General features: G+C 37.2%; 2 protein-coding genes across 3 annotated transcripts in view; one reads left to right on the forward strand and one right to left on the reverse strand.

Moving 5' to 3' along the window:
• The window catches only part of MED23 (mediator complex subunit 23), a 41,888-nt gene extending 25,023 nt beyond the window's left edge, over window positions 1-16,865 (reverse strand). Inside the window, exons 1-11 of one of the 2 annotated variants that reach the window (XM_008953007.4) lie at window positions 16,503-16,865; window positions 16,134-16,165; window positions 15,889-15,976; window positions 13,369-13,493; window positions 11,855-11,966; window positions 10,382-10,480; window positions 9,129-9,230; window positions 8,326-8,395; window positions 6,906-7,018; window positions 4,411-4,506; window positions 3,838-3,855 (exon numbers count right to left, since the gene is read on the reverse strand). In XM_008953007.4, the coding sequence (XP_008951255.1) occupies window positions 3,838-3,855; window positions 4,411-4,506; window positions 6,906-7,018; window positions 8,326-8,395; window positions 9,129-9,230; window positions 10,382-10,480; window positions 11,855-11,966; window positions 13,369-13,493; window positions 15,889-15,976; window positions 16,134-16,165; window positions 16,503-16,541 (894 nt within the window). In that variant the 5' untranslated portion in view covers window positions 16,542-16,865. The remainder of the gene's footprint in view (window positions 1-3,837; window positions 3,856-4,410; window positions 4,507-6,905; window positions 7,019-8,325; window positions 8,396-9,128; window positions 9,231-10,381; window positions 10,481-11,854; window positions 11,967-13,368; window positions 13,494-15,888; window positions 15,977-16,133; window positions 16,166-16,502) is intronic. The other variant, XM_008953008.4, reaches the window with a different exon arrangement.
• ENPP3 (ectonucleotide pyrophosphatase/phosphodiesterase 3) overlaps window positions 16,769-21,018 on the forward strand; it is a 102,770-nt gene continuing 98,520 nt past the window's right edge. The window contains exon 1 of the mRNA XM_008953010.4: window positions 16,769-17,130. The gene's annotated coding sequence lies outside the window, so the exon portion shown is untranslated. The remainder of the gene's footprint in view (window positions 17,131-21,018) is intronic.

Below are 21,018 nucleotides of genomic sequence, written 5' to 3' on the forward strand. Positions count from 1 at the left end.
CACCAGTTGAGACTACAGTACTTTTCCTCCAAATGTAATTATCATTATGAAGCAGAGCAAAGTGCAACAGACAACACTACAGACTATTTCTTAAATCAGCATGCAAAACTACTGTGTACAGGGCTTGAAATTCACTAGTTCTGCCAACCACCAACAACCTAAGAAATGTGTCAGACAACACAAATTTAGAGTGAGATCATTCAAAGTATACAGAGTCAGAAAAAATTGTGAAAAGAAGTAAAGCCAGGATTTCCAGTAGGAATTTTTCACTAGTGATGGGAATTTGCTTCCAGTTTGGAAACTGACCAATTTGTCATCTATTTCTCCATCCATAATGGTCTTCCATCAATCTGCTTTAGGAAAAAAGAGCAAACTAAATAAAACTGGTTTTTAGCACTTGAGTCACTTTGGAGTTTCCTTTTTTAGTATTAGCTATTTAAGAAAAAAACTGGATTTTCACCTACATATTTTTAGGCATGTAGTGATTGTCATACAGTTAATGATTTTAAAAGGAAAGCAAAAGTAGTACGATTTTGACAAAGCAAGAACAACTAGGAAATTTACAGTTAAAGCTGATGGTCTTTCAATATATGCCATGACTCAAGATTACCCTTAACTTTTCTGTCAAAAATTAAGTCAGGAATATCTACAGTACCTAATGCTCCGGTACCTGATGGTAGCAGAAGAGCTATCAGGATTAACTACAAATTTCCCAGGTGTTTTTGGTTAAAACCAAGGATATTTCTCAAATCAAGTCTAAAAGACAGCTTAAATATGTTGCTTTATCTGCAAATTTTGGTAACATCAAAAAAAAAAAGAAAAGTCTGAGATACAAAATGATCTGTGTTGCTACTTCAGAATAATAAACTGCTTTAGTTTTCAATTATTTAAAGACAGGTACATTAAAATTAAGACTCTCTACTACATAGCAGATGGTTTTACAAAGTGGAACAAACATTTGTAAAGCAGTTTCAGAATCTATGAATAAAAGTTAACTGTCAATCACTAGGCTAAGATTATTTCATAAGCCAATGGATGCTATCCCTATGACTGTTCACATCTTGTTTTGTGAAAGCTTTGGTGAATTTAAGTCTTCAAAATACTGACATATATAGTTAAATTTGTTAGTGTAATCATAACTATATGCCTATTTAGTTAAAACCTGTTTTAAGAATATTTACATTCAATATTTTAACAATTCTATTTCTACCTAGTAGCCCAAACTATACTGAAACTTCATTTAATATTTTCAGCTTTGATAAAAGCTAAAAATCAGGCAAAAGACATTAATAGAAACATTAATATTAACCCTCGACCTATGCCCAATTCCTTCCCAGCACTATTTCAAATGGCAAATGATGGCGCTTTTCAGTCTTAGCATCTCATATCCTATATTGAGTGGTACTTGACGCTTTTCATGTACAGTTCTCATAATGCTTTTGCAGTGAAATTTTAACATACTGTACTTAGGTGAGCTTAATTTTAAATTATTTCAGTGATGTAAATCAATTTTAAAATAATATCTATTCAGGAGAAGTTGGGAAGAAAAATTCTTTTCAATGTCATTTTCTCTTTCAAAATCATATTCTCTGCTTTAACCAAGAAAGTTACCCATAATCAGAATAATTTCAAAGAGAAACTTACTGATTAACATAAGATCAAATGAATGATGAATACTTCACTGTCTCATAGTAGCCAGGGTTCACACACCACTATGTAAGAGCTTGAGGAGTGTATCTGTTTTGTAGTGCTTTTATTCGGCAAAGAATACAAACTCTCGTGTAAGCACATAAAAAAGATTTTTCCACTGTGAGTTGAAGTCTAACGCTCCACCTTGCAGGTCATGAAACTGGGCTATTTATGACTTGCTGAATGTAACCAATATTAGCATAAAATATAACTCAATTCCTACTGGAAAATGTAATATGAACAGCTCTTAAGGTTTCAAAAGCTGTGAGTAAATTACCACATTGCTAGAGAAAGGACAAGAAAGTATAGTGTAGGATGTAGTTCTGTAATGATAAAAGATGTGATAAGATGACTTGGTTATCTTTAATCATATGCTTCTTATACTGTGTGTTCTCGTTTTCTAGTCTACTTTCCAGTAGGTAAAAATATCAAGTCAACTGAGCATATTATCTTCTGTCTACACATCCCCTAACTAAAAGTTTTCTATGAAAACGATTACTGATGAATTGTGAATTTTTGACAATGTTTACACTACAGTGGTACCAATACTAATAATGTTCTGTCAGCATTTCCATTATAAACTTTATTTTTTATGGATTTATGTCTTAGTCATAAACTTTTTTTAGGTTGAAACTTGTTACCGAAATGATCAGATCAGAAATACTCTCAATTGTTTTGTCAATTTCTAGTTTGAGAAGAGCTGCCCGCCCCCAAGAGAAAAAAGCTTAGGATAGCTAACGATATCTGGGGGAGGGTATTTGCAGCTCAAATGACCATGGGTACATTTATCCACCAAACTGTAAAAAAATTGAGTCCAGTATGACTTAAGGTTCACTGTAAAAATTAGTTTTAAAACATAGCATGAAGCATTCTTTCAAAGTTAACTGAATACTTACCTCTAATTCAATGAAAGTTGATCAGAATTAATGACTTGGTATTTAAGATGTTAAATTGACAGATTATATGAGGTACCTGTCAGATACTCTAGTGTGAAGCAGTTTCAGTTTCACATGTACAAAAGCTTGTCCAAACAAGGAAACTTGGCAAATTTTTCAGAAGAAAAAACTTAAAATAATAAAAGAGATACTGCTACTAGGGTGAGGTTTGGCATGCAAAGTTTCAACACTGAGCAAGTTTTATGGCCAAGCTATATGTCCTTAAAAATAGGGCTTTATAAATGGAAGCACTGGCACAACCTTCACTATAGTATTGCAAACAGTAACGCTATTTTATATAACCTAGACAAGAACGTCTTTTTAAAATCAAAAAACTGGTCTATTTTAATATGTTGGGCTCAAAAATTTTTAACAAAAATAATTGGAACCACTATTTTGTTTAAAATATCAAAGGTGAAAAGTCCTGGAACAGACTTGGGACTGTTAAGAGTTTGATTTATAAAGTTTGGCCATAGTGTTTTTCTCCCACCACAGGTGAGCTCCAATTGAGAGGAGCTCACTCTAGGAGGAAGGCACTTCTGGCAAAGACTGACAAAGAAGGGTGTTTGTCAAGCAGGTGTGGGGTCACCTAAGAGTCTGACATTTCTTAGTCAATCCCCATGTTTCCAAAAAAGCCTTTCCTGTATAAAGTTTACCACTCCAACTTTTAAAAGCAGCATATCTCTATTAAAGTGCCTTTTTTCTCTTTTTTGTGTTGTTTTTAATTTGTTTTTGTTTTAAGGCAAAGCAACATAAGTATTTTTGTTGTTGTTATTTTTCTTTATTTGTTTTAGTAGTCTGGAAAGATAAAGGCCACCACAAATCTTTCCATCTCTGAAAATTCCACCAGGCTAGCTTTAGCCCTAAAGTAGGAAAAAGTAAATGGAGTGGGAAGGAAAAATAAACCATCAAAAAGTGACAGGCTTCATTGAGTGCCAGGTGTTGTCTCTTTGTTACCAAAAAAAAAAAAAAAAAGAAAAAAAAAGAAAAAAGAATATTAAAAAAACAAACACCAAAAAAACAAAAACAAAAACAATCCACCAAAAATAACTCTCATATCCCAAGAAGAAATCGTTTTTTAGTGGCCTTGGTCTCAGCATGGTCCTGCCAATTTCAAGCCCCGACCATACACGTATTCTCTAAATGGAATCAGTGGCTACAAAGCGGCCAGCGTATCGTTAGTCACAATACAACAGTAAGGTTGTGAACATACCTGAGCAATGTTCAAGGTCTAGAGCATTGGAGGATGGGCAGGACAAGACAGGACAGAACAAAAATAAAGGAAGAAAAAAAGAAAAGACAAAACAGTGACTATGAGGCCAGCCTCAAGGAACCCAGAGTCAGTACAAACCCTCCCACATGTTAAACCACCAAAAACAAGCAAACACACACCAAAAAAAAAAAAAAAAAAAAAATCAGCAAGAAGGCCACGCTGAAGATACCAAGGGTTATATAAAAATAGACACCCAAACAACAAAAAAAGTCAAAAATTATGGTTGAGTCATGTGTAGGTTTCTCTGGCAAAAGGTATACTTGAAACTGGCCTTATAGAAAAAAAAGCAATGCAAAATAAACCAACTTTAAAAATTTTTCTTTTTAAATTTAAACATTCTTAAAGCAATATATAAATGATAGGAATAATACATTGTTTAAAAAACCATGTATATTTTTAAAAGTCACTAAATAGTTCTTAACTGTTTTGCTCAGTTAGCTATAGCAAAGAAAAGAGAAAAGAATAGTGCAGATTCTATGCAGAATTTACTAGGTTTCCAGCATAGTACAGTACCTGCTTATTTAAACCTAGCATATTGCAGACCATATCCCTGGAATAAGGCTGCTCCAATACATATCTCAACAAAGCAGTCTGTGGTTCAAACAGATCCTTTAAAGAAAATAAGAAAATCATTGCTTCAAGATCAATGTCAACATTAATCCAAATTATTAGAAATGAGATTAAAAAATCCTCTAAAGGCACTTGTTACCTTCACAGAGTAGGCAGTATCTAGTGGGAAAAAAATCATAGGATTTTAGTGCTTATAGTTCATCTGTTCCCACCCCTCATTTGCCTCATTTGACACCTGAGATGAAGTGGCTTGCCCCAAGGTCATACAGAGGGTAACAATAAAGATAACACTAGCACCAGACCTTCCAATCCCCCTTCCCCAGTGCACTTTCTACTATCCTTTCCCTGAAAACGCAGAAGGTTTAAATTTTTTAAATTTTAGCATCTCACTAATGTCAATTTACATAGATTTTGTCCTAGGTGCTCATGCTTCCTAGACATAAAGAAGCATCATTAATAATATCTTTGCTTCCTTTCTGTTAAAACTTAACAAGTCAATTTTCTAGAAGTCTTTCTAGGCATGTAAGTATAGAATTTCTGATAGCCAAATTCAGTTTATAATAAATAGTACTAGGCCAGGCATAGTGGCTCATGCCTGTAATCCCAGCACTTTGGGAGGCCAAGATGGGAAGATCTCTTGAGCCCATGAGTTTGAGGCCAGCCTGGGCAATATGGCAAAACCCCATCTCTACAAAAAACACAAAAAACTAGCCGGGCATGGTGGCATATGCCTGTAGTCTCGGCTACTCAGGAGGCTGAGGTGGGGAGGGTCACCTGAGCCCCAAAGGTTGAGGGTGCGGTGAGCTGTGATTGTGCCACTACACTCCAGCCTGGGTGAGAGAGTGAAAGCCTGACTTAAGAAACAAACAATCAAACAAAAAATAATGCTAGAAAGTGACATTAAAAACAAAATCTTTTTCAGAGTTTTCCAAATGACAGGCTGAATGTTTATTCAATGTCTTGAATATAGACCAATCAATTCCCTATTTTCCTAGTAAGATTCAAAAAACAGCTTTTTAGCTTAAAGCATATCAACTTTTTGAGAAGTAGATGAAACAGTGATAAGCCTAGTTATATTTGTTAATTTTGCCTGCCCATACTTAAAATATATTAATTTAAAAATATTAATTTATATTTAATTTATATTTATTAAATATATTAATTTAGAAGGATTTCATTCTAGTTTATTCTAACTCTTCCATGATGCTAGATGGTTTCTGAGTCATCTTACGGCTTTCTAGAGCACATCGTTTTCATTTCTATCTGTGTCGCTGGGGACATAGCATTTTGATAGAGTCAATGAAAGTTTTTCTTCTTATCAACCTCAAGTACTATTTGCATAATGTTAGCTGGACTTTTTTAAATGTCCCCTTAGGTGGATGGACGGATAGATAGAAAAAAAAAAACTTTATATACCGATTTTTAAGATAATCTTTAAAAGACTATGCTATTGTAACTATGATGTAAAAACCTTAGAAACAGTTACGGCATTAAATTTCTTTTTTTTTTCTTTTAAATTCATTCCCATCAGCCTGTAATCCCTCTCTATTCACCCCATCTACCAGAATGTCTTTGTTTACTGTTCCTTTCTTCATTTTAACAGTAAAATGTCTGGGAAAGGGGTCTGAGTACATAAGCATTCACTTCAATGTGCTAATTTTAAAGAATTCCTGAGGCATTTAAAAACAGAATAACCAAAGTGACTGTTTTACAAAGACATTCTTATAGCAAGAGTTGACAATGTAGATATAGTTGTAAAAAGAGCAACTAGGCCCAAAAAATTATCAGTTCAGTCAGCCAGACTGCTCACTAATGCAACAATTTAGAGGGACTGGTGCCCCTTAAAGGGTATATCAAAATTTCAGTGATTTGAAAAAGCATACCCTCGTCCCTTTAGGGTTAAACTCAGAAATGTGACTTCAGATATAGTCACATTAGTCTTAAGTATCATTGTAAGGAAGTAATTTTCTGCTCTGAAATGTAATCTAAGAAGAATGGAGACAGTTTCTAAATTCTGTTTTACAAGTGTAAACAAAAACACTATTTCCAAATTTGGAAGGACAAATAACTTGATAGCACAGGTGTTAAGAGTGTAGATTCTGGAATTAGACTGAGTTCACATTTAAAAAGCTCTACTACTTTTAAAATGTGAGGACTTAATCAAGGAATCAATTTAAAATTTCAGTTTTCCATTTAAAATTTCAGTTTCTCACCTCCAAATACTTTGCCAGAGGTGGACCACTGGAGCATAAACACCCACAATAGCATAAACCACAGGGTATATTTAGATACTAGAACAACATGATAAACTATAAACTATCTTTCATTAAATATTTACTTCTTCAGATTATGAAGCAACAATTTAGCATCACATATCTTATAATCTAGGTTGAAGACTGTCAGATGGACTAAAAGTGCCATTATATTTAGCAACATACCTTATCATATGGCAAAAGGCCTTTCAAAGGAAAACGAAGAGTAGCAGGATCCAGTTTCCATGAATTACAAATGGCACCCGAGTTATTTACAACTGGCAGAAGACTACAGCGACCTGTATGTATTACAAAAATGTTTTTAAGTAAATGTAAACACAGCAGTACTTCATTCACTTCACAAATATTTAATGAACATATATGCTGAAATAGGCATTGGTTTGGTTTAAAAATGGCTTATAAAAATGTTTCAATGAGACTGAAGGTTGGGAATTTTATTTTTAGTTCAGATAGTTGAAGATCAATTTGCACAGGCTTTCCAAAGTTGAAAATATCGCATTTTGTCTAAATGTCTAGGGCAGAGATCAGCCAACTATAATCCATGGGCCAAATCCAGCCTGGCACCTGTTTTTGTAAAGTTTTATTGGAACACAACTGCTTTTGCAGTCCAATGGCAGAGCTGAGTAGCTGCAACAGATTCTGTAGCCTACGAAGCTTAAAATATTTACTACATGGCCCTTTACAGGAAAAAGTTTAAGACCACTAGTCCAGTGTCAACATGATTAAACTTTATGCACGATATTCCTAGAGGCCTTAGATGTCCCATATGACTATCAGCTCATACATCCAACTGCCTAACAAATATCGTCACTTGGATGTCCTACAAGCACCTCAAGCTTAACATGTCTCAAATTCATCATCCTTCTCCAACCTACTTTGCTTCCATAATTCACTACATGATATCAATATCCACTCAGTTACGAAAGCTAGAAACCTGATAATTATCTGTCTAGTGTCTATTTAGATTGTATTTGTATTTTCAGTATCTAGAATAGCACCTGGCTTATAGGAAGTACTCAATATTTGATCACTGAATAAACAATGGTCTATATTTCCACACAGTTGAGGTCACCATGATTTCTAGAAATAATTAAAGAGGATACGTGGGCACTGGAAAAATTGCCAAATCACATGGTTATTTTTAAAAGAAAGTTCAGAGACGCTAACAAAACATGGGAAAATGCGAAAGGAAAAGCAAAAGTGGGAATTAGAATGGGCTGAGTGAGCCTGACACTTTCACGTTCCGTAGCCACAGAGGGACAGGTCTGTTCAGACTTCCAGCTGCCTAGAAATTCCATGGTGCTTTACTAGCTGTATTAAAATGTCTTTCTAATCACCAAGAAACCCACTTCTAGAATGGTTTTAAATGAAGCTTAAACCCATTCCAGAGAGTTTCTTTTTCCTCCCTGTACTTGGCACACAGAGTAAGTGAAAACAAGGGAAAGGCATTATATTAAGCTCTTAGAGAGTCACCAAAATGACAAGCCACCAAGGCACATATTAAGAGACCATCCCTCAGCTTTGTTCAATAATTAGATTACTAAAAATCAGGTACTATTTGGCATATTTAAAATTATAATCCTACCACAAATGGAGTTTATCCTTGCTGTGGGCCTGAAGGTATCCACAAAGTCTGATACTAGGTTTCCAAGTAACTAAAGAGAGAAAGAAAGAGGGAAGTCAAATAAATACGTACAAAAGGAAAATTGAGACTGCCCCTGAAATATATGAACATTTATATAAAATGAGATAATATATGTAAAGATTGCACATGATAACTGTTTAAAGGTTAGCTCCCTTTTGCTTCCTTCTAAAAAATCACTCGCCAGTTCATCTGTCCCTTAATTAAACCAAATCACACCACCATATCCTTAGCTATTTGATGAAGCTGATCATATTTCATTACATGGCATATAAATTGTCTCAATGGAAATGGAAAGAAATGAAATACATCATGATTAAAAATATACATATTATCTAAGGATAAAAGTCATCATTAAAAAAATAAGCACACAAAAATAAGATTAATATAACTGTTTTTTATAAAATACCCTTTTTTGCGTGTGAGACAGGGTCTCGTCCTTTTGCCGAAGCTAGAGTACAGTGGTGTGATCACAGCTCACTGCAGCCTCAAACTCCTGGTTTCAAGTAATCCTCCCACCTCAGCTCCTGAGTAGCTGGGGCTATAGGCATGTGCTACTATGCCTGGCTAATATGTGTGCGTGTGTTTTTTAATGTTTTGTAGAGACAGAGTCTTGTTATGTTACCCAGGTTGGGTCTTGAACTCTTGTCCTCAAATCATCTTCCCACCTTTGCCTCTCAAAGTGCTGTGAGCCACGAAGCCCAGCCGAAAATTTTTATTAAAAATTCAGGAAATATAAAATTTACCCAGTGTGGAAGTTTGCCTTCAGGATACAGTTTCCTGATCTCAGTGACTGCAAAATAGGCTGGTAATAAGCAGGCATTTCTTTCCAAGATATATGCTATAACCTAAGAAAAACAAAAAGGCCACATCATTCTTGACTAGTCCCACATATAAGCCCTTTATTTTATTTATTATCATTATTTTTTTTTTTTTTGAGACAGGGTCTTGCTCTGTTGCCCAGGCTTGGAGTGCAGTGGCATAATCATGGCTCACTACATCTTCAACCTCTGGGGCTCCAGTGGTGTTCCCACCTCAGCCTCCAGAGTAGCTGGGACTACAGGTGTATGCCAGCAGGCCCGGCTAACTTTTTAATTTTTTGTAAAGACAGGGTCTCCCCAGGATGTCCTGGCTGGTCTCTAACAATGGGCTTAAATGAGCCTCCCGCCTTGGCCTCCCAAAGCACTGGGATTATAGACATGCGCCACTGCATCTGGCCCATGTGAGCGTTTTAAACACTACAATGACAATGACAACAAAAAAGATATTAAAAAGTAGAGATGTTACTTTCTGGAGAGATGTTGGTCAAAGGACAAAATTTCACTTTGACAAGAGGAATAAGTTCAAGAGACCTACTGGACATTATGGTGACTATGGTTAATAACGATATAGTGTATACTTCAAAATTGCTAAGAGAGTAGATTTTAAGTGTTATCGTTATAAAAAAAAAGTATATATAATATATATATATACACACACAGACAATTGCTACTTGTCAACTAAAATAAAATATAGAGATATTATTTAATGGATTTATTGGGTTTCAACTGTAGCAAAGAATACATTTATATGTAAAAAATATCTAAAAATAAAGATTAATAAACAATGGAATGGATTGTTCATGGTTAGTAAATAACCTTGCACATGCTTTAAATATTGGCACACTTAAACAGGAGTGCAACAGACCAACGTAACAATTCTTGCGATACTAGTTACAAAGTACAAAGATCTTTTAAGTGGTCCATATGCTAAGGTCTTGTAATGTTTAAGCTATTTTAATTTCTATTTCATTGTTTTCATAATTTAAAACCATGAATTAAAATTTAAAATGTCCTTTTGAAATATAAGGGAACTAGCATCTTTTAAAATAGAAGTGATTTTTTTTTGGTAGAAGAAATAGAGCATCCCACAAAATACCGTAAGTATTAAAAGCACAGACCTAAACAAAGCTAGACTTTTTTGAGGTTATGATCACGAATTTCAGACACGTCTAAATTACCTCTCTTGCTGCCAGAAGCTGCTGTACAACAGCAGAGCTCACTGTATTAGGAATTGTCAAAATCTTCTCCAAAATCACTTTTAAGAGATCTCGAACACCCTGATATAAGAAAAAAGACATGGGTTAAAATTAAGTAGTGTCTACCGTGTTAGCTAAAACATCCGAAGGTTTCAGGGTGATATATTCCTTCAAGGTCACACCTTTAAATTTTCTGAATCAGAGTTACAATCTAAGTCCCTAACATTAACCCAACAGAAGAGTCATGTTCCAAAACAGAGTTCTAAAGACTGTCTTAAAATACAATGAGCAAAGAAAGTCATTACACAGTTTGTCAAGCTTTTTTGGCCCTCATAACATTAGAAGGGTTTACATTGTTACAAGGGTCAAAAACCTTAATTATACATATAGACAGAAATATATTGTAACAAGACTTGAATGCACTCTGAAAACCTGAGTAACAATATCAAACTTCTTGGTAGAGGACTGTTTCTGCTCACTCCCTTTTGTGCTGGGATTATAGGTGTAAGACACTGTGACTGGCCTATTCTCCCTTCTCATCCATCACATACCTTAATCTCTCAAGGATATCCAAGGCTATTCTGTTAATCATTTCCACATATCCAATACCAGTTACATTATCTGATATATAAAGAAATTTCATTCAACATTTATTTATTGACTATGAACTACATAACCAAGCTTGTAAGACAGAACATATACATAAAAGAACAATTATGAAGTACCATACAAATAAGAAGGCAAAAATTGCATAAGTCTGAGTAAAGAGAAAATAATTAGCAAAAGCTTCTTAGAGTTAACTGTGTGATAAATCATGATTTAAACTAATAATTATCTGTTAGGTCATTACCTGTTAAATCATTTCAGATTAGAGAAAATGCAGAAATAAAGCAGAGGGTCAGACACTGGTAATTCCTGGGAAAAGGACAATAACAAAAGTCTCCTGAAGATGCAGAATGGCTTTTGTAGCTATGGAGTCCCTAAGCCGTTTTATGAGACAAAATTAGAAAGTGTATGTTGTTTTTGGTCAAGAGCCCAAAGTGCTGAAGATATTAATTGAGGTAAGACCCACGTTCAAGAGAAGTGAAGCCAGGTCTTGCTCCCTTCATCAGTGATGCCTACATCCCTTCTCAGTTCCACACACCCCTGCTCTGTGCTTTCATTTGAAGGGATCATAATACTTGCAGCATGAAGGAACACGGATTCTGCTTTGTGACTTCCCTACTCTTCATAAAAATGTATCAGCTACCTGTATTTATAAGAATGTTGGGAGGGGAGTAGAGGAGCCAGGGAAACAACTGAGTAACTTTAAATCTCTTCAGGAAATATACCACAAGAAATAGACAGATTTTGTAAATGCTTCCACATCATTTCTCTCACCTGAAAATAAGACATGCACACCGAAAAATCAATCATATCTGAAAGCAATCACTTTTTATAATAAGAAAAATATACCTTGTAATCCACTCCCCCAATTATTTTCCGAACCAGTTTAAATGTTAAGGCCCAAAGCTGTGTTCTTTCCCACTCAAGAGTGTCAGAGTTTATCAGGGATTCACAAACCAGCCTATAAAAAAAGAAACAGCCATTCCAGTTACAAGACAGAACTTTCCAAGTTCTCTAATAGCCGCCAATATGGTTTGGCTGTGTACTCACACAAATCTCATCTTGAATTGTAGTTCCCATAATCCCCACGTGTCATGAGAAAAACCATTTAAATCATGAGGGACAGTTCCCCCCATACTGTTCTCATGATAGTGAGTTAGTTCTCACAAGATCTAATGGTTTTATATGGGGATTCCCCCTTCACTGGGCACTCATTCTCTCTCCCACCACCCTGTGATGAGGTGCCTTTTGCCATTATTCTAAGTTTCCTGAGGCCTCCCTAGCCATGCCAAACTGTGAGTCAATTAAACCTCTTTCCTTTATAAGTTACCCAGTCTCGGGTATATCTTTGTTAGCAGCATCAGACAGACTAATACAGCCATAGTCTGTGGACTGTATTATATTTATCCTCACAAGTGTCTTTCATAAAAGTGATTACTAAGCACACTTATAAATCTGTGTAGTATTTTACATTTTTTACTTGTATGAAAGATCAAAAACAAAGTAAGAATGAAATAATATTCATTATGTTATATTTTACTAGAAAGAAGTCTATCTAAAGCTTTCGGTTAGATGTTTACCATCTATCACCTTGTGGTACACTGGATTTTTCCAACAGGATGGCAACAAGATTTTTGATCCCACATCTTCTTCTGAAATGTGACACTGACATTTCTCCCAAGGAGAGGTAGGGGGAAAGTCTACGTTCTCACTCCTTAGATCTGGGCAGACCTAAGACTATGGCCAAAAGGATGCAGTATGACTTCCAAGAAGACAAGGTGATACAATTTCTGCCTAGCCCTCTTTTGCACACTTGCTGTTAGGCTCCACCATGAGGTGAGAAAGTCTAGGCCACAAGGTGAGGGCCTGTGGAGGTTCTGGCTAATAATCCCAGCTGAGGTTCCAGATGACAGCCAGGAATCAACCACCAGATATCTGAGTGGGGAAGCTTTTGCCATGCTCCAGCCCTAGCCACAATGATCACAATCATTACGACCTTGAGTAAAAAGTGTCTCCTAAGCCCAGTCAACCACTAAAACCATGAATAATTTTAAAACCTGAGTATTACTGTTTTAAGCCATAAGGTGTTGAGGTTGTGCAGCAAAAGTAAAGGGTTACAAACTAATTAAAGTGATTAATCTCAGCCCCTGGGCAGAAACATCTGGTTTTGAGCCCACAAGCATTACCTAATTCAAAGACTATTACTCCTAGAAACTAAAACCTGAGGTATTATATAAAGGATTACTTGATAAACCTCACTTTCTTCTTCATTCTCTTACCTTTTTACAACAACAACCTCAACCAATTTCCAATCACATATAGAAAAGAAAATTCTTCAGATTGCTCATACCCATTAAACGTACCTGGGTGGAAGGAGACCAGTCTCAACTGCCATTGCTAAGCAGTCATAAAGAAAAGAAATTCTTTTAGGACTATGTTGACCATGAATAAACTTAACAATCCACTGGATACACTGTTCATGAGACTCCTGGAAAATGAGAGAATGATTTTACTTGGGGTCTAAAGTTACATTTTTATAACAAATAGCTAATACTACAACTGGAAGTATACCAATACTATGAAAGAAATACTTCACTATGAGCATCTGTGGATGAAAATAATTTTTAAAAAAAGCAAAATTTAAAAATTCAGATTTAGTATTTGTCACATTAAGCTTAACATTTTGTAATTACATAGATAAAATGCTACCATTTTTATTACATGGGAACTTCAAAAGTAGTAATTAATTAGTTAACATATTAACAGTCAATAGAAAACTCTTAACACAGATTGTTGTAAGGCATTGTAAACAGTGCCCTTTATGGCATATATAAATATTACTGTCACTGGGGGTAAAATTCATTATGGATCAGTATGTATCAGCCTTAGGAGAATTAGGTGTGAATCTAATCCCTAAGATCCCAAACAAGAGCCCATTATGAATCCAATGACATGTCACATTTCTAGACTGGCAAAACTTTAAATACGATGTCAAAATGTTGTGCCCGTATCAAAGTTTGTCTTCTACGATTATCTCCAAAAAGAGCCTATAATGTTCTGCTTCTCTCCACAACCACTGTTCTCATACATACTTCTATTGTGGCACATATAACAATGATTTGGAAATACCTATTTTCTTCCTGGTCTCTCCATTAGAGGGCCACATCATAATTCATAAAGTGTTTAATGAATTTTTTTTTTTAATTTTGGAAAGATATTCAACATCACTGAGAGAAATGCAAAATAAAATTATACTGAGATAAAATTTCTCATGTTTTTGATTGGCAAAGATCAAAAAGCTTAACACTCTATTGTGAGGTTATAAGAAAAAGATACTCTCAGCCGGGCGTGGTGGCTCATGCCTGTAATCCCAGCACTTTGGGAGGCTTAGGTGGGCAGATCATGAGGTCGGGAGATCGAGACCATCCTGGCTAACATGATGAAACCCCGTCTCTACTAAAAATACAAAAAATGAGCAGGGCATGGTAGCAGGTGCCTGTAGTCCCAGCTACTCGGGAGGCTGAGGCAGGAGAACGGCGTGAATCCGAGAGGCAGAGGTTGCAGTGAGCCAAGATCACACCACTGCACTCTAGCCTGGGCGACAGAGTGAGACTCTGTCTCCAAAAAAAAAAGAAAAAGATAATCTCAAACACTGCTGGTGGAAGCATAAACTAGTATAACCCTTATGGAAAATTTAATAATTTCTATAAAAATTACAAACTGATAAGGCTTTTGACTCAGCAATACTATTTCTAGGAATTTATCCTATTTTTCATGCATAATATTATTCATCACAGCATTGGTTAAATTAGAAAAAGTAAGAAGAAACTTAGAAGACAGTAGAAGATTGGTTAAAAGGAGGAAGGTACAGCCATACAATGGAATATTATGCTGCTATTTAAAAAAAAAGTAAGAAAGGAAGGAACAAGTAACGCTTGGACTGATAGGGAATTACCTGTAGATTATTATTAGGAGAAAAAAAGTGCTAATTAATGAACAGTGTACATGGTATATTATCATGCTATAAAAGTGTTTCTATATGCATAAAATACTTCTAGAAGAAAACATAACCTGAGGATATTGGCTACAGACAGAAAAAATAACAGGTAAGAGAAGAGAAAGAGACTAGTTATTGGATCCACCCTTTTATACCTGTGCATTTTGAACCATATAAATGTATTACCTATTAGAAAACAACTAAACAAAAAGGTTAAAACATGACTGTATTGGCATTATATGATCCATGTCTGAGTGGCAAATCTTATCACCAGTGGCTGACACGCAAACAGTTCTCATTTCCCTACCTATAGTGTACCATGAGAAGGTAAGGCACTACTGCAATGTGAGCTCTTCGAGGATGACACATTATTGTCTTTTTCACGGATACATTTTCTGGTAGCTGTTCTTTGTTACTTTTACAGTTTGTCTCCTCATTTTTACTATAATATTTTCCTATCCTTATTATAGAATCTTGGTATTCCTATTGTAGCATCTTTGTATCAATGCTGTGCCAATTCCTTTATTTAGTAAAAAAATGGAATTTGTATCCTTGACAAGTAAAGCTTAACATATCTGTTTTCAAGTGTACCAAATAAATCCGAATAGGATGAAAATGATCTTAATTAATCTAACATAGGGAGGTTTTTTTTTTTTTTTAAACATCTCACACTGTGCAGTATCAACTTGACTTCTCAACACAGGTTTTCCACTGAAATATACAAATTAAAACAAATGGAAGCCAGAATAAAAAATGATAACAATTTTATTTCTCCCTTCTCAGGAAGATCTTAAGAGCAGCATGAAAGTAAATGTTAAGAGAAAAAAAAAAAAAAAAGAAGAGGCCAAAAATCATCAGCTGAATGTATTAAAAATGAAGCGCTCACCTGAGAAAGACCACCCCAAAACTGTCTGAAGGCCCCCAGACAGCTAATTAGTTTTGTTTTCTCATCTTCAGGAGTATCCATAAACATGCTAAAAAAATAAAAATTGCATTATTTGTCATTCGTTTTAAAAAGGTAATTACACACAATCAGAATAGTGGATCTTATAACCTTCCAACACGAAACTAAGTAAAATCTGACAGACACAATCACATAAAAACACAAAACTCTGCCACGCATACACTCACCCAGGAAAAGCCTCTTCTATAACTTCCGTTTTCTGTAAAAAAAAAAAAACAAAATGTAAACAATGTTAATTTTAAAAAGGCGCCTCCCTTAGCCAAGTATTACAATGTAACACAGGGCAAGTCACCTTAATCAGCTCTGAAACTATCAATACCTGTCTGGCCTGTCACTGTATCGATTTCAAAGGATACAATGAACTTGACAGCAGTTTGAGAATCACTAAACCTCCCCGCATACAACCTCGGTGTCAAAACAAGGGAATAAAAAGGGAGGCGTGAGAGGAGGTTGCCCAGGCCAGTTTCCTTGGTCCGCTGCCCCCGCGTCTCCCCGTCCCCAAGCCGTAGTCCTGGATGGCCGGCAGCTGCACTCACCACCACCTCTTCGAAAATGCTCTGCAGTTGCGTCTCCATCTGTACTATCACCCCCGCCTTTCCAGGGTGCCCGGCAAGGCCCGGATCAGACTCGAGCTCTGGGAATATAGGGGCAGAGGGGCGGAGACCTCCGGAGGAAACCGTAGCTCCTCGGCGTCGCTTCCTCCCCCAGCGCTTTACCTGGAGCGTTCCCTCCCGAGCCCAGCCAACAGCAGGAACCTGTACGGAAGACGGGAAGGGCCCGGTACGAGCTGTTTGCAAACCCCGCAGAAACCAGCGGCGCCGCCAGAAGGTTCCGTCTGTGGAGAAGGGCGGCCCGCAAGCCGGACGAGAGCGCCCCCAAACGGAACCTTGAGCCCAAGGACCCCGGAGGCATCGTCGACCGCAGGCCGCCACCTCCCGGCTGGAGAAGGAGTTGCTTCCTGTTCGGGGCTAACCCGTTTGCAGACTGAGAAATGAAAAGTTTGGAACCCAGAAGCTGCAGCCTGCGGAAAATGCTGGAGCCGCAGCCGACACCAAGTTGATGTCTGTGAGCAGCTGACCTTCTGGACCTCCATCAGCGGTCTGCAGCCAGGAGCTGAAGCCACAGAGACGGTGTCTTCTCAGCTATGATAACCTCAGTGCAAATGTAATTGATTGACTTTTGAATGCCAAACCAATTTTGCTTCTATGGTATAAATGCTACTTGGTCATAATATATTATCCTTTTTAATATATTGCTGGATTCTATTTGCTATTATATTGTTGAGAGTATGTGTTTTTCTTCATATGCCACCATCATCACCAACCCCTAAAACATCTGTTATGTCTTGAATGATCAGCTTTCTTTACCTCATAAAGAAAATTGTTGATGAGAGTCATAGACATCCAAAGGCCTTTCACTTCTTTGACGGTTGTGAAATGCCACAAACTGCTAAGCATGAACTACTCCTTTGTAGCTGCTAAGTGATGAGCTGATGACTCCCCATTCATGGTTTTGTTATACAAGTGTCTGACCTGGCATAAATTTAGTTTTCTAACAACTTTAATATGCACATGCAACCATGTTGTCCACACAATAGCTACTAAAAGCTGAAAAGAAAGAATTCAGATTTCCTGCTGGAGAAAAACTTGAAAAGTTAGGCTTAGTGAATTGTTTGCTAGGGTTGCCATAACAAAATACCACAGACTGGGTGGCTTAAACAACAGAAATTTCTTTTCTTGTAATTCTGGAGGCTAGAAGTCTGAGGTTGAGGTTGATAGGGTTAGTTTCTATAGAGGCCTCTGTCCTTGGCTTGTAGATGACCTTCTTCTCCTTGTGTCTTCACATGGTCTTCCCTTTTTACATGTCTGTGTCCTAATTTTCTCTTCCTAGAAGTTCACCAGTCAGGTTAGGGCCCATGTATCTACTCTAAAGAGCTTTAGCTTAGTTTAAGACATAGACATTTTAAACCATAATAGAGTGTGATATGTGCAATACTAGTGATGCTAATAAAGTGCCAGGGAGAAAAGGAGGAAATACAAATTTTTCTATAGAAAGGGATTTAGAAAGATACCTAGGGGAGTTTGCTTAGACTGCTGTGAACAGCATACTATAAACTGGGGGGTAATTTGAGTCTGAGCAAACTGAAAGCTGAGAATTCAGGCTTCTTGTTCCATCCTTGTCCTATCAGGATTTAGAGTGGGGGACTAAAGAGCCAACTGGAAACTCTGAGCAGCTGGGCAGGGCTTATCAACTTTGAGCATCATTATAGTGTGTTCTGGGGACATTGTTTCTTGGAGAATCCCCAAAGTTGGTATCATCAGGTCTTTCCCCTTAGGCTGGTCTGAATCACCAAGGAAGATACATCTAATCTCTTACAAGTGGGTAAAGTTCTGACTGGCTGCCAACCTTCTTGCAGCCAAAAGGAACAAGAAGCCTGATCTCTTACAAGTGGGTAAAGTTCTGACTGGCTGCCAACCTTCTTGCAGCCAAAAGGAACAAGAAGCCTGAGTTCTCAGCGTTCAGTTTGCTCAGACTCGAATCACCCCAGTTTATAGTATGCTATTCACAGCAGTCTGAGCAAACTCACGTAGATATCTTTCTAAATCCCTTTCTGTAGAAAAATTTGTATTTCTTCTTCTTTCCTCCTGGCACTTTATTAGCACTACTAGTATTGCACAGATTACACTATATTATGGTTTAAAATGTCTACTTCTTCAACTAGACTAAAGCTCTTTAGAGTAGATACAGAAATTAAACATGCCTGCATTTCCTAACACCTGGCGTAAAGTCTGGTACTTGGTGGTGCTCAGTCATTATTCATTACTTTGGGTAGAATAAAAACATCTGAAGTGCCTTTATTTTATGGACAAGACTTCCTCTGAGGTAATAGCTATTTCTGGAATGCTGGATGTAGAGAAAGATTTGGAACACCTAAAAAGTTATACCTAGTAAAGTTATTATAATTTATAACAATTGGGTTCACTGGACATTTATGTATGTGGTAGCTTATACTTCTAATGTTATTTCTGAAACCATTACAAAATTTATTCAGCAAGTGTTCATTGAATGTCTTCTAGGTGTTGGCCACTGTGCTAGACACTAGAACAAGACTGTAAGCCCAAACTGACCTAGTTCCTGCCACCACGGAGCTGACACGGCAGAGAGGAGTTTAAAGGTTTGGGGAAATAACTTGGTTCATGCCAGGTTTCAGAGATGTAAACAGTACGTGGCCTGTACCTTCTGCTTCATGGATGGGCACCGTGGGAGCACTGTGACACTGAGCTCTACCTCAGAGAGCCCAGGCAGCATGGTTGTTTTATAATGTCTCTTCTGGAGACATCTCTAGAATTTGAGTCATAAATGAGGCCCTCATGAGTACACTAAAAATGAGAAGAGCCTATGAAAACCTGGAAAATGTTTGGAAATCCAAAGATTTCTGAGTTTCAAAATGAACAAGAAAGGGCTCCTAGAAATCTAACACTACTAGGGAATATTTCTGTACTTGAGACAAAGTAAGAGAAACAGTCTTCCATGAACCAGAGACAACCTTAGGAATGCTGATCGTTCAGTAGAAAACAATTGCTACACCACAGGAGTCATCACATCAGGTTTCTCATCTCCAAATTGATTATAGATGTTCATTGTGCTGATCAGTAATGGGATTTTTACTTATTTAGTCAGAAAATATCTTTTCACACACATAGGTACTGGCAAACAGCGGTATCAAACTGTGACCATTGATTCTACTTTGCCATAGTCGTCGTTTGGAGGACTAGAGCTGGGCTCTCTATTCCATGCTGGGTGTCTGCTTTGTCTTCTGGTGTGTACCATTGCCTCTCAGACCTGGTTTGGCACTGCTGACATCAGTCTCACCAAGACAGCCAGTTCTCAATTCAGCTTCAGTGTTGGATCTCCACTTGCTGAGGATTAGCTTCTGTCCTTCCTATACCAACTGCCTACCTGGTTAGCTTTCTGATTGCTTTGTGTGCTTGTCAATCTCCTTGTAGGTTTTTCTGCTTTTTCCTCATGACTGGCCCTCCCTGAAGTTAGTCACCTGCCCATCTATCTCTGGCATTATGTTATTATGTGAGGTCTCCCTTCCTTTGTGGACTCCTTCTTCCTTTTGCTGTTGGACCTGAGCCTAGCATCTGCCTCACCTCTACCACCCTCCTCAGTGCGATTAGTTTCTCTGGGCTCTCCCAGTCTAGCTTGTCCACCTATCACCCAAGATCTAGCACTGGAACCAGGAAGGGCAGGTTCCTGAGACAAAGAAGTTGATGTTGGCAGGCCCCTAGGGCTTTTCTGAGACAACAACAACCCATTTGTTGCCAGAATTCTGTGGACACTGAGACCTTCTGTAACATGAGGAATGTTTATGGTTTACATTGATGGGTGATGTAATGGTAGCTGCCTCTCAGAATGCAAACGTTCTAAGCCATTAACTTACTTACAAATTACTCTGAACATTTTAATGTTCAGAGTAAAGTTTCAGAACCAAGAAGGTACAGGTTGTTCTGAAGTTGAAGAAGAAAAGAAGAGAAGGTACAGATTGTTCTAAAGTTAAAGAAGAAAAGAATAGGCAAACTTTCAAGGTCCAGTTAACTTAGAAAGTGTAGGTTCAGATTTAAGTGACACAGGCAGTCTATTCCAAAGTCTAAGTTGCATGGAAGGTGTGGTTTTGGCTTGTGTCTATTGATCAGGTGAACTGTTAAGAATAAGTTTCTTTCTTTCTTTCTTTCTTTCTTTCTTTCTTTCTTTCTTTCTTTCTTTCTTTCTTTCTTTTTTGAGATGATGGTCTTACTCTGCTGCTCATGCTGGAATGCAGTGGTGCCATCATAGCTCACTACAGCCCCAAACTCCTGGGCTCAAGCAATCCTCCCCGTATTCTCCCACCTCAGCCTCCCGAGTAGCTAGGACTACAGGCATGCACCATAACTCCTGGATAATTTTTTATTTTTCATTTTTTGTAGAGACAGGGTCTCACTATGTTGCCCTGGTGGGTCTCAAACTGGCATAAGTGATCCTCCTGCCTCAGCCTCCCAAAGTGCTGGG

Source organism: Pan paniscus, chromosome 5 (genome assembly GCF_029289425.2).
Source record: "Pan paniscus chromosome 5, NHGRI_mPanPan1-v2.0_pri, whole genome shotgun sequence".
Classification (NCBI taxonomy): Eukaryota; Metazoa; Chordata; class Mammalia; order Primates; family Hominidae; genus Pan; species Pan paniscus.